Genomic DNA, 13840 nt, shown 5'->3' with positions numbered 1-13840 from the left:
CAGTATTTTGGTATTGAGTTCAACGCATAAGCATATGCACCATGTCAGACAATACTGAAAATCAAGTCTGCAGTAGACCACTAATGCAAGCGAGTCTGAAGTTACAAGACAGAAAGCAAGATCAATAGCTAAATGGAGAACCCAAATCTCAAAAGAGATGGTGAGCAGGGGACATCAGTTGACATCCAGACTAGTGTTGCACTAATGGAATGAGAAAAGTTGCACACGCTTAAGAAATGTATGGAGATGTGCAGTGTTGTGGTGCTCTATGATACTGCACAACCAGTAGCGGAAGACCTTCTCTGGGACACAAATGAGGTTGCACAAACATATTGTGCAATTTCTCAACATCTTCTGCTAACACAAAAGCTTGTCTGGACAGAGCAGGCATTCCTTTCTTTGCAAAGCATCCCTGCAGTAGCACAACAGCATTACGCTAGAGCAACATTAGTCTGCATATAGGCCACAAAGACTTACAAGCTGGAAAGAAACCCAGCTTCAGCCACCTACTTTTCACCACTCAGCATGGACACATTGCATTACCTGCACTACCTGCATTCCTTGTCCCTAAACATATCCTTCGTGTTAATGGGTGGTAGCACTTCAGGCCGCCACTTTTATTTTTGACAGGGTTTCCATGCCTTTGACAGCAAACATTCACACATACACAACTTTCCCCTGCATGGAGATAAAGTTAACCATAACTGTCATCCATAGAACAGTTTTCAAGCACTGAAAACAGTTCACGTACAAATGATTTTCAAGCACGGAGAACAGTTCTGACAGCCATGTAAGGCAGACCAGTAATAATACCACCTCCATATTATAGCTTGAGGGCTGTGATTGAGAGCAGCCACCTAACAAACTCATGACACTGATGGGATTGGAAAGAGGAGTTTCCCAGCTCGCGGTCTCTGCCTGTACATCTCATCTGCTGGAGTCTTGCCTGCATCGCAGCTCTAAGAGGCACAGGAAATAGCACCAATAATTATAATAATGCACCTATCACTAAGCATAGTACAACCCTTATCACAGAAAGATGAGAGGAGCAAAGGAGGGAGAAGCTATTGCACAGAAATTAATCTGCCCTGGTGGGAAGTAAGGTTTGAGGGGTGTACACTAAATCCCCACCTCCAAGCCAGATCCCATAGTTAGAGGGGTGGGGTGTTCTTATTTTGCTGGACAAGGAGTGGAACATAGAAACAACCCTTTGTTATCCCGCATCACTGCTTCTCCCCACCTCGCTTGGAAAGAAAATACAATTATCCCTGGCCTCCCCCAAGCACTGCTACTTTGAATACCTGCAGAATGCACAGGGAAGTACAAACCAACCTCCTAAAATTTGCCCCGACCACTTGCCTGTTCCACGCACGCTTGGCGCCTGCGCGAACCCTCCCACTCCCGCCTATGCGGTGCGTGCGCGTGCACACCCGAAGAAAACAGACGCGCTCCCGAGACCTCCTCGGAAGCCCAAGGCACGCAAGCCGGGGCTTCCGTGGACTTATAGGTGTCTAATGGCGCCTGAATGAAATCTTGCTTTCTCTTTCGCAATAATGAGGGGCAAGATTAGATTGAGGAGAACTGAACTCATGTGATAACTGAGAAGAAATAGCCGTCACTTGGTCAAGGAAAAGTGCGGAATAGCAATCAGGCGTCTGAAAGGCGGGCGCATCAAGCGAGTGAAGGACCCCGTAGGCACAGGTAGATGTGTGACTGGAAAGGTCTAAAGTGCCAGTTAGAGACAGTTGTAATGCTGAGGTTAGATTGAAGGTCTCATTGAGGCGAAAGGGGCTGTTGTTCCTAAATCTGTTTCTGAAACATGGCAGTTGCTGAAGTCGTGGTGGTGGGATCCTGTATGACTGATCTGGTGAGGTTAGTATTGCATATGGGAGCCTTCCTGTGCTCCAGTCAAGTCCATCTGCAGCTAGGTCATTGTATTTTTTGCTTTACATAAAGTGGTGGAGTCCAGTGTTCCCTGTAAGAGGAATTCCCAGATGTTGTTGACTACAATACCCATAATCCCTAGCCAAAGGCCATTGCAGTTTGGGATTCTGGAAGTTGTAGTCAACAACATCTGGGAATTCTTACAGGGAACACTGGTGGAGTCGAATAGGAGCACAGAGAGAGGAAGGGAATTTTTCCCAAGCTAGGATCGCAGCCCTGCAGTTCCAATTCTGTGCCTGTTTACTCAGAAGTAAGATCCACTGAGTTACTTGTGAGTAAGTTCCTTTGAACTCAGTGGAGTTTCTAAATATGAATAGGATTGAGCCTTTGGGCTTGTGATTGCAATCCTCTCTTTGCACATAAAGGCTGAACTGGAGAAAAATGTCATCCTTTTTACCATGCCAAATGAATGCAAAAGTATGGTTAAAGTATTTTATTTATTTATTTACTTACTTACCAAATTTGTACACCGCCCCAAACTTTCATCTCTGGACGGTTAACAATAGCACAAAACAGTTAAAATATATACAAAAACTTAATTTAACATTTTAAAAATCACGTGCAAATTAAAACCTTAAAATTTTAAACTGAAAAACAACTGAAATATTGGGGGCTAACTAATCTGTGCTGTCTACATCCTAGCCAAAGCCACCTAATGCTGCAGTGGGGAAATGACTTTCCTAGCAAGCATGAGGTTGCCAGTTCAAATCCCCACTGGTACGTTTCCCAGCAGGGGCGTAACTACCATTAGGCAAGGGGAGGTGGCTGCCTGGGGGGCCCCACGCCTCAAGGGGGCCCCCAGAGGCAAGTCACATGACTTGTCTTGTGTGTGTGTGTGTGTGTGTGTGTGTGTGTCAGGGAGGGGCCCATTTTAAAATTTTGTCTCTGGGCCCACTCCAGCCTTGTTACGCCCCTGTTTCCCAGAATATGGGAAACTCCGATATCAGGCAGCAGCGATATAGGAAGATGCTGAAAAGCATCATCTCATGCTTCATGGGAGGAGGCAATGGTAAACCCCTCCTATATTCTACCAAAGACAACCACAGAGCTCTGTGGTTGCCAGGAGTAGACACCAACTATGGCACACTATGCCATAGCCAAACTTTCATTTGTGAAAGCATACAAAATTGAGTTTCACATAGCTTTCTGGGTCAGGAATTAATATTTGAAGTTAAACATCTGCACATTTTTGCATACAAAGTGACCCAATAGACCATATAATCCTGTGCACTTTGCCTTTCCAGTTCTCTGCAGTTAGTTAGTCAGCAACCCTTAGTGGAGATGGTCATGAGCAGAGATGGGAGCAGAGCCTAAGAGGCCTAACTCCTAATGCTTGGATGTAAATTGGTCATGTTTTTCTCCCATCTAAGACAAAAGTTCCTCTTTCATTTAATGATTTATTAGGTTAGTTTGCATCAACATGCACCATGTTTTATATGCAATCTGCTACTGATAGTTACACAAGAATAAGGTACAATTTGCACTGCATCCCCATACTTTGACATTATAAGCACTTTGTCTCATCCTCTTTAAAAAGGTACAGGGTTTGCTAAGACTGAGGCAAAATCTTATGGTGTCTCTTCTTGGCCATAGTCCTAGCTGCGAGGCTCATATGACATCTCACAGAAGAAGTATTGTGTATTTATTGAGCCACTAGGTCCCAGACTTCTTACCCTGAGGGAACCCTTTTCATATTTGATCATCTCTTTGGGCCAGTTCACATCAGTTAAATTAAAACCAGAGATCCTGGCGATGCTCCTTCTCTTATAGAACATGATTTTTCTCTCCAGGTGGCACTCCAAAAACCTGACATTTAACCCGAGATCATTAATCTCAATTTTTCAGTGTTGGCTTAATGTCAGGGATTAGTGAAAAATCCCAAATTCACACAACGTTCCATGGGAGCATATGTGCTGCTGGCCTCTCCAGTTTTTTTTATTAACTGACATGGGATTGATCATGTGAACCAGCCCTATATGTCTGCTGCAAAAATACTCAAAGTTTTAGAGCAGTGATTCCCAATCTGTGGACCTCCAGATGTTGCTGAACTACAACTCCCATCATCTCCAGCTTCAATTTATTGTGGCTGAGGATGCTGAGAGTTATACTTGATCAACATCTGGAGGTCCAAAACTACCAGCATCCCCAGCCACAATAAAAAGAAGTTGGGGGTGATGGGAATTGTAGTTCAGCAACATCTGGAAGACACAGGTTGGGAACCTCTATTTTAGAGAATCGGGGGTGCATTCTCAGTTCATGCAGCTAGGGCAGTTAAAATGCTGTCATTGCTTCTCTGCATTTCAGGGAAGGTCGGTAAAAGGGCATAAGGAGAAAACTAATCTTCAAATCCACCATTCTGTTTTCCTTCGTGACCAATCAGATGCCTCTGGAAAGCCCACAAGCAGAACATGAAGACAATTGGGTTTGCTATCATTTGCCCTCTCTCTGCAATTAGTATTATTTATTTATTTACAAACTCAACAATATAAAACAGTTACAAAATAAAAATATTAAGTTGAAATATATAAATACAACTCTATTTTTTTAAAACCTATACAATGAGACCATAAAATACAGAGCAGCAGCAACAAAACCAATACTCATATAAAAGCTTGGGTAAAAAGCCAGGATTTCACTTGCTTTCTGAAAACTGTGATGGAGACTGAGGAGCGGATGCCGCCCCAGGAGAGCATTCCAAAGTCTGGGGCAGGGGCGTAACAATAATAGGGCAAGGGGAGACAGTTGTTTGGGGGCCCACTGTCTTGGGGGTCCCCCACCAGAGGCAAGTCACATGACTGATTACCCCAGCCACGCACCCGCCCAGGCTTCCTTCAGTTGTATTCATCCTCCAAAACTGTGAGTGTGAAGACCTGGAGTTACCAGAACAGCATGTCTTTCTCTAGTACCATTAAATGACTTGCATCACCCACAGTTTACAAAATCTTTTTAAAAATAATTTAGGATGCTCTATTGTGGCACTTATTTATTTATTTATTTATTTATTTATTTATTTACGGTACAAGACCAAACATAACGTACATACAACAAGCATCAATAATACAATTATTATTGTATTTCAGAAGAAGAAAAAGGAAAAGAAAAGAACAACACATAAAACCTATCAATTAAAAATTAGTTAAAACATTTCTTATTTTTATAGTAGCTGCACAAAATCTGGCTGTGGCCAAGGTAATTCCCTTGTGCCAACCTGACAGGAAGAGCTCAACATAGAACTCATCCTGATGTCCCAAAAATTTGCACAAATAAGGTTCAAGCCAGGAGGTACGAACAGTTTTGTAAAAGGTACAGTGTAAAAGCACATGTGCAGTTGTCTCAACCACTTCTGCACCACAGGGACATAGTCAATCCTTATAAGGGACGCCTCCAAAACCATAGATGGCAGGACATTAAATCGAGCCTGAGAGAATGCTCTCCTTTGGGTCAGAGCAGACAAGTATGTAAGATAAATTGCCAGAAGTGGGTAACCTGAGAAGTAATCATTATAAGCTCCAACAGAGACCCTACTCAGGTCCCTTTGTTTCTCCAGGTCCCAAATTCTCTGTTTTAAAACTTTTTTGACTAAATCTGGGCCTAAGGGGCGTATGAATTGCTCAGAAAACCCACAATTACCCAGTATGACCTGTACATCTTTCTTCCAAATGGACTGATATTCGTCCTTTAAAACCAAAGGAACCAAGCCCAACCCATGAGAGTTAATTTTGTGCCAGTAATTAATTAAACATAACCAAGCCTGGGCTACTATCCTGGTAATGCCCGCCTCTAAATGAAGCGACGCATTCAAGTCACAATGAGGGAGTTGGAAAATACCTCCTAGAAATCTCGTTTGAACCCGTTCAAGTAACTGTAGATTTCCTGTCAAAAAAAATCTGTATTCCATAGAGCAGCTGGGCTAGAATTTTAACTTGGTAAACCTTCAGTGCAGCAGGAATGGAATAGGCCCCTTTGGTGTAAAAAATGTTTAATACAGCTGTGACTGTATGTTGAGCCTTAGTGGCTAAATAGTCACAGTGGGGTCTCCATGAGAGATGCTCATGAAGCACAAGGCCAAGATATTTATACGTTTTAACTTGCTGAACGCTATTATCATTTATAGACCAGCAACATAGGTTATGTATATATATAAATGTTACTATGCTTTTTGTTACCACTATTCTGCCTTATTTAAGATTTCTTTACTTCATGAGCAGAGCTTCGAGGGGCGGGGGCATTTTAAAATCTTGTCTCTGGGCCCACTCCAACCTTGCTATGACCCTGGTCTGGGGGTAATAACTGAGAAGGCCCTGTCCCACCACGTGCATGACAGCCAAGCCGCCCTCATTGTTGGCATGCTGAGCAGTGCCCCCTCCAATGACCTTGTCACATGGGCAGAAACCCTTGGGAACAGGCAGTCCTTCAGATATCCAGAGCCCAAACAGTTAAGGGCTTTATAGGTAACAACTAACACCTTGAGTTGGACCCAGAAACAAATTGGCAGCTAAAGTAGCTCTTTCAAAATGGGTGTAATATGATCCCTGTGTGCAGCTCCAGATAAAATCCTAGCAGCCACATTTTGCACTAGCTGCAGTTTCTGAATGTTCTTCAAGGGCAGCCCCACATAGAGCATGTTACAGTAATCCAGCCATGACATGACTAAAGCATGGAAAACTATGGCCACCTGATCTGCCTTTTCAACAAAGGGATGCAGCTGGCACACTAGTCAAAGCTGTGCAAAGGCATCGCTGGCCACTGCCTCCACCTGAGCATCCAAAAGCAGAGTCAGATCTAGCAATACCTCCAAGCTGCACACCTGCTCTTTCAAGGGGAGTGCAGCCCCATCCAGAACCGGTAGAATCCCCTCATCCCCAGGGGCGTAACGATAGGGGGGCAGGGGGGCACGTGCCGCGGGCGCCACCCCGGGGGTCACGTGGGGGGTGCCAAAAAGTGGCTTTTCCCCGCCCCCCCGGATCGCCCGCCAAGTGTGGCGGCGGGCGTGTGGCGGCGATTTGGCGCTGGCGGGCGGCGGCGGGTCGCCCGCGGCCCGCCGAGTGCGGCAGTGGCTGGCGTGGCGGCGATGCTGTAGCGCGGCCCGAGCAGCGGCGGCAGGTCGCCTGCCGAGGACGGAGTGCAGGCCGCAGAGCGACGCCGAGCCTGCCTCCTGGCCCGGCATCGCTTCCCAACTGCGGCTGCGCAGTTGGGAAGCGACGCCGGGCCAGGAGGCAGGCTCAGCGTCGCTCTGCGGCCTGCACTCCGTCCTCGGCGGGCGATCTGCCGCCGCCGCCTGCCAGCGCCAAATCACCGCCACACACCCGCCGCCACACTCCGCGGGCGACCCGCCGCCACACTCGGGCGACCCGCCGCTACACGCCACCGCCGAATTGCCGCCACCGCCGGTGATCTGCCGCCTGGGGGGCGCCGCCGCGCCCTCACAGGTATGTGGGGGGCGAGGGCGCCATTTCAGGGAGCTTGCCCTGGGCGCTGTTTCCCCCCGATACGCCACTGCTCATCCCTGTTGGCTCTCCTACTGTCCAACAGCACCTCCGTCTTGCCTGGATACAATTTCAGTTTATTAGCCCACATCCAACCCATCACTGCCTCCAGCCTCCGACTCAGGACATCCACTTCCTCCCTAGGATAAGATGATAAGGAGGGATAGAGCTGAGTGTCATCTGCCTATTGCTGATAACTCAGTACAAGTCCCCGGATGGCCTCTCCCAGCGGTTTCATGTAGATGTTAAACAGCATGTGGGCCAAAACTGAAGCCTGTGGGATCCCAATGGCCAAGGAGCTGAGTGGTAGTGCCCCAGCACCACTTCCTGGACCCTCCACCCGGGAAAAGACCAAAGCCACTCCAAAGCAGTACCTCCAATCCTTATACTCAAGAGGCAGTCCAGAAGGATACCATGGTTGATGGTATCAAATGCCACTGAGAGGTCCAGCAGAACCAACAGGGATGCACTCTCTCCCCCCACCCATCAAGCTCACGGTATAGGTCATCCACGAGAGCGACCAAGGCAGTTTCAGTCCCATATCCAGGACAGAAGCCAGGAACAGTTCTGCTGGTCTGCACTGAGCAGATGCAATGGTGGCATATAAAAAACATCTCTTCACCACCCCCATTGCCATCGAGTAATCCCTAAAATGGTCTCTAGCCCATGTTTGGTTAGATTCATCATGACTCTTCCTTCAGCATCATTCCAGACATCATCCAAGTTGTTTCATTGCCCTACGTATTAGAGGTATAGTGCCTCAGCATTGACGTTGTACATAGCCATCATGTCTGTCTTGCATGAAATTGCCTTATCTCCCTTTAAAACCATATAAGATAGTGACCATTGCTACGCAAGTTCCATAAAGTATGTATGATTGACTGATTGTTTGATTGATTAAGTGCCTCCAGTCTGGAGGTTACTAGCATATGTACCACTGTTCTGAGGTTGTTTATCTCAAGAAACGGACGCAGCTGTCATATCAGCCAAAGCCAATAGAAGGCACTTCTGGTCACTGCCTCAATCTGGGAGACCAGGAAGAGGCTCGGATCCAGAAGCACCCCCAGACTCCACACCTGTTCTTTCCGGGGAAGTTTGACCCCATCCAGAACAGGCAGATCAAACTCATCTCCCACATTTTGACCCCTCACAATGAGTACCTCAGTCTTATCTGGATTCAGTCTTAATTTGTTATCCCTCATCCAGCCCATTACCACCTCCAGGCAGGCATTTAGGGAAGTTATGCCCCCTCCTGATGATGTTGATATGGAGAAATAGATTTGGGTGTCATCAACTCCATGATCATTTTAACTTCTCTTTTCAGATTGCTCTGCAGAGATGTGGCTGGAAAAGTTTTAACTGGAATGTAATTCCCCTGCATTTGCATAAATTTGCATTAATTTTTCCCTTTAAAAGGTTACTATAAATTTTTCTGATGTTCTAAAATGTTTGTGATCATGTTATGCTATTGTCATGTTATTTGCCCTCTATACATTTTTAAAAAATTAAAAACCTCCACCATATTGATTTTCCCTCACTATATTGCAAATGTTTTTCAAGTAGCCAAGCAGAAATTTTAGAAATAGAAAATTTTCTACGGAATAATAAAGCATGGGAAATTTTCCAGAAACATTTCCACCCCACATCTTTGTTCTTTCAGGCAGCATATTCGCTATTACCTAGCTTCTCAAAAAGGAACCCCTGAAAAGCTTTGTAAGAACCCTAGGGTTTCTATGAACACAGTTTGAAAACCTTTATTTTTATTTCTTTAGAATATTTATATCCCACCCTTCTGGTGCAAATACTGCTTGGGGAGGCTTACAAGAATAATAAAACAACAAGCCAATAAAATAAAACCATGTAAAAACTTAAAGGTTTGCTGTGGACCCAATTAAATGAAACAGAATCCAACTACGAACAATATTAAACGTTTAAAATTGTGAAGACCCACCAGACACAGACTGCAGATAAAAATACTAAAATGCCTCTCATTAATAAAAATGGGCGGGGGGGATCTTCAGGTGCCTTTTGAATATTCTGAGACAGGGAGCATGGTAGAGTTCCTCCAGTAGGGCATTCCAAAGCTAAGAGGCCAGAACTGAAAAGGCCCTGCCTCTAGTCCCCATCACTAACCAGATCTCAGTCAGTGGCAAGGTTGTGAGCAGGGCCTGAGATGCTTAATGAAGGACCCTGGCAAATTCATATGGGCAAATGTGCTCCAAATGATACCCTGGCCCCAAGCCATATAAAGGGTTTTGCTCAGATTACATAAGAAATAATAATTAATAGATTATCTGTCTTGTGTTTTTGGTTGTAGGTTTTATCAGCTTTCCTTGGACCTAATTGGATAGGATATGTTAAAAAAAAAATTCAAAAGTGCTCAGTTGCTTTAAAAAAAATTAAAACTGCAGGGTACCCACACTGATTTAAGCATCCTATTTTCTCCTTTTTTTAAATGCTACAGATAGAATTACTTAAGCTTTAATGCATAAGATTTCACAACATATTCAAGCACACAAGAAATGATTCTATCTTGAGACAAATTTTATTAACCTTATCGGTGAAAAGGCTTTACCATAAGCATAGTTTGTTTTTGTTTGTTTTTTAAAGGAAAGCTTTGCCATAAGCGGTTACCAGGCTTATTGCTTTTCTTGCTAGTGAGTCTCCTGGCAGGTTTATGGTTGAGCAACACTTGATATGCATTATGTTTGCGCAAGATAGGACACCTCTGATTGAGGTATCACGTGGGAATTAAAAGCAAAATCTAGAAAAGTAAGGAATGGAAATGGAAATAAAAACTGGCTTTTAGACCACTCTAGTGAGGAATCAGGACAGAAGAAATCAAACCTGTATATGAGATGTTGAGACGGTGAATAAGGCAATCTTAGCACTGGACAACACATGAGAGATTATTTTCTCACTAAAGAACTGAAATAAAAATGGAAAATTATTGTAACAGACAAAACAAAATACAGAGCGCTGCCCTCATATAATCAGAGCAATAATAATATTCCCATCCAATTTATTTGAGAAGCTGCAAACGTGAAACTGAGCTCATACGCTTCTTGTGAACAAACAACATTTGAAACTTTAGCCTCTCATGGGCATTCTTTTTCCTCTGGCTTACTATTTTTATCTCCCAAAGATAGGAACTGTATCCTGATTTCTAGCCCCATGCTGTACTCACTTTTGTTTGTAATATTCTAATATGCTGACTGATGGAATACATTTAAAAACATACAGTCTGAGAAAGTAAAAAGGCAGCAGGGAGAGCACCAAACCATAGACCACCAAGTCAGGAACAGCGAGTAATAATGAATTGATGCAGGCGATTGAAGTTCAAAAGCAAGGATAGTTCAAACCTGTATTTTTCATCTTGAATGGAGCATGAGTCTTCTGTCTGTTTCAGTATGGCAACACTGGTCAGTGTTTCTTGCTTATAAACTGTCAAGAATGCTAAATGTATTTTAGAGAAAATATACAACAGAACTATCACCTTTCTCTGTAAGCTGTGGAATTAGCTCAGGGGTGGCCCAAGTTAGTGCATGCCTGAGGCAAGGCACCAAATGCTGCTTTGCCCCACATCGCTGGTGGTGATCACTCCCTTTCAAGCTTTGAAAGTGGCATGGGGGGCAGGTTGACAGCAGCCTCCTCTTCTCCTCTCATGCTTCTTGCAAGCTTTGCAAGGATGTGAGGAGAGGCACTTTGCAAGCTTACGAAGGTCAGATTGATACGGAAGAGCTGTTCCAATGGCAGCAGTGGCGGCCATCTTGCTGTCCTGTTGGTGCTCAAATAATCTTCCACCTGAAGTGACCACCTCTCCTCATGAAAGGACCACCCCTGGGTTAGCTCTAACAATAGCTTGCTCCAGGAAATGTGTTTGGGTGTTGGTACACACTTTGAATGATACACAGGTGAGCTCCTCTGTAATTCTGTAGGAGTCTGGAAGTCTCCTGCAAATCTATCCTAAATCTGTATTTAGAAGTGCTTGTAAATCAGCCTTTAAGTTTGAAGCTTCATACTGAATAAGAATGTTGTAGAATAAATTAGCCTTTATGATGTATCAGATAGAGTATCAGATTTAGGTGCGTAAAACTGCAGTTCAGCCATGACACTTACTGGGTGGACCTAGACAAATTGTTATCTCAAGCTTGAACAACTAGACAAGCTTGCTGTGAGGCTCAATAAATAAAGTTACAATATTCAAGGTATATTTATGGTTGGGCCCACAATACTGAACAGACTCATTATTTCCCTCACCAACCCCACCCTGCTCTAAAATGGAGACAACGAGGCGCTTCACACAATTACCGTGAAGTGCCTCGATGAGGTCTGCGGGGAGAGCAGGCTTAGCCCACTCTCCCCACAGACGATCATCCCCGGAGCCCTAGGTGGCCAGATTGGCCACCCACATGACTACCAGCTCTGTCACGGAGCCGGCAGGAGATTGGGGGCCACCTGGCCCCCGGAAGTCCCAGGATGCCCCATGCAATTGTGCCAGGGGCATTGTGGGGAGACCACCGAGCCCGGGATGCTGTTTGCAGCCTCCCAGTTGGGGGTATACTCATGTGTCGCTACGCTCCGTGGCGGTGGTGGCATACGAGCAATAAAATGAGGTTAATGGAGCACTCGCTCCATTAACCTCATTTAAGGGGAGGGTGAATTAGGTGGGCTAGCCACCTGGGAACCACCAGGCTCACCCACAAGCCTGGTGGTTCTCATGATAGGTAGAAAGCGAGCTGGGTTCCCTTAGCCCGCTTTCTACCAATCGTGGGAATAGCTTCAGCATATTTTTTAGCCTTATTCCTTTCCCTGTACTCCTCCCTTTTTTGATGTACACCCATATTAAGAATATCTTTTCTTGGTGCCATCATTTCTCAGTTGCCAGTTACTGTAAGTTGTTTCTATTCCCTTCACAGGGTTTAAAGAAACCTGTTTTGCAGATGTGTATCTTTACCTTTTGAAAATTGAAAATTGCTTTGGGATCTCTGAGAAGAAAAGGATCTATTTATCTGCAAGATCATTATCTTTAGCTACATTCCTCCACTCCCCATGATCTGCCTAGACTTCTCCACCTTCCCTTTGTCTTTTTGCACCTCCTCCAGAATGTGTGCCTTCTTTCATGTTACCTAATGTGCCTGGAGCCATGTTCCAGCTCCATTTCTCCATCCAGCCTTAAACACATCTGTAGACATTCTGTTTGATTATTAGTTTGCCTTTAATTAAATTTGTTCACTCATGACACAGCAAAAACATTGTGTGGCACTGTATGCAGACACTCAGTTGATTGGCGTGCATGTTAACCATTTTTCAGAATATCTGGGGTGGCTGTGTACCTTGTATTTTGGCATATACAAGTTTATTTATCCCAAGCATACACATGTCTCAAAGGGCCAGGCCTCAGAAAGGGTCAGGTTCCATGACCCAGGTGGGAGCTGGTGATCAGTTCAAGTACAGTGAGGGAAATAAGTATTTGATCCCCTGCTGATTTTGTCCATTTGCCCTCTGACACAGAAATGACCAGGCTATAATTGGAATGGTAGGTTTATTGTAGCTGTGAGAGACAGAATAACAACAAACAAACCCTCAAAAGCCCAGTGCCCAAAAGTCAGCGATGGATTTGCATTGTAGTGAGGGAAATAAGTATTCGATCCCCTATCAACCAGCAAGATTTCAGGCTCCCAGGTGTCTTTTCACTATATGCAGGTAACAAGCTGAGATGAGGAACACCCTCTGTAAGGGAGTGCTCCTAATCCCAGCTTGTTACAGTACCTGTATAAAAGACACCTGTCCATAGAAGCAAGCAATCACTCAGCTTCCAAACTCACCACCATGCCCAAGACCAAAGAGCTGTCGAAGGATGTCAGGGACAAGGTTGTAGACCTGCACAAGGCTGGACTGGGCTACAAGACTATCGCCAAGCAGCTTGGTGAGAAGGTGACTACAGTTGGCACGATAACTCGCAAATGGAAGAAACACAAAATAACTGTCAATCTCCCACGGTCTGGGGCTCCATGCAAGATCTCACCTTGTGGAGTTGCAATGATTATGAGAACGGTGACAAAGCGGCCCAGAACTACACGGGGGGAACTTCCAGGGCAGCTGGAACCATAGTCACCAAGAAAACAATTGGTAACACACTATGCCGTGAAGGACTGAAATCTTGCAGTGCCCGCAAGGTCCCCCTGCTCAAGGCAGCACATGTACAGGCCCGTCTGCAGTTTGCCAATGCACATCTGAATGATCCAGAGGAGAACTGGGTGAAAGTGTTGTGGTCAGATGAGACCAAAATCGAGCTCTTTGGCATCAACTCAACTCGCCGTGTGTGGAGGAGGAGGAGGAATGCTGCCTATGAGCCCAAGAACACCATCCCCACCGTCAAACATGGAGGTGGAGACATTATGCTTTGG

At 45.1% G+C, this 13840-nt stretch overlaps 2 protein-coding genes across 11 annotated transcripts in view; one reads left to right on the top strand and one right to left on the bottom strand.

Annotated features, from left to right (window-relative positions):
• BABAM2 (BRISC and BRCA1 A complex member 2) overlaps window positions 1-1459 on the bottom strand; it is a 224658-nt gene extending 223199 nt beyond the window's left edge. The window contains exon 1 of one of the 3 annotated variants that reach the window (XM_053305982.1): window positions 1360-1459. The gene's annotated coding sequence lies outside the window, so the exon portion shown is untranslated. Of the gene's footprint in view, window positions 1-1301 lie in introns of all 3 variants that reach the window. The other 2 variants (XM_053305967.1, XM_053305975.1) reach the window with 2 other exon arrangements.
• RBKS (ribokinase) overlaps window positions 1429-13840 on the top strand; it is a 96320-nt gene continuing 83908 nt past the window's right edge. Inside the window, exons 1-3 of one of the 8 annotated variants that reach the window (XM_053306088.1) lie at window positions 1429-1701; window positions 4249-4366; window positions 8755-8846. In XM_053306088.1, the coding sequence (XP_053162063.1) occupies window positions 4325-4366; window positions 8755-8846 (134 nt within the window). In that variant the 5' untranslated portion in view covers window positions 1429-1701; window positions 4249-4324. The other 7 variants (XM_053306037.1, XM_053306077.1, XM_053306018.1 and 4 more) reach the window with 7 other exon arrangements.

Source organism: Hemicordylus capensis, chromosome 1, assembly GCF_027244095.1.
Source record: "Hemicordylus capensis ecotype Gifberg chromosome 1, rHemCap1.1.pri, whole genome shotgun sequence".
NCBI classification, from domain to species: domain Eukaryota; kingdom Metazoa; phylum Chordata; class Lepidosauria; order Squamata; family Cordylidae; genus Hemicordylus; species Hemicordylus capensis.
This window is presented reverse-complemented; position numbering and strand designations above follow the sequence as displayed.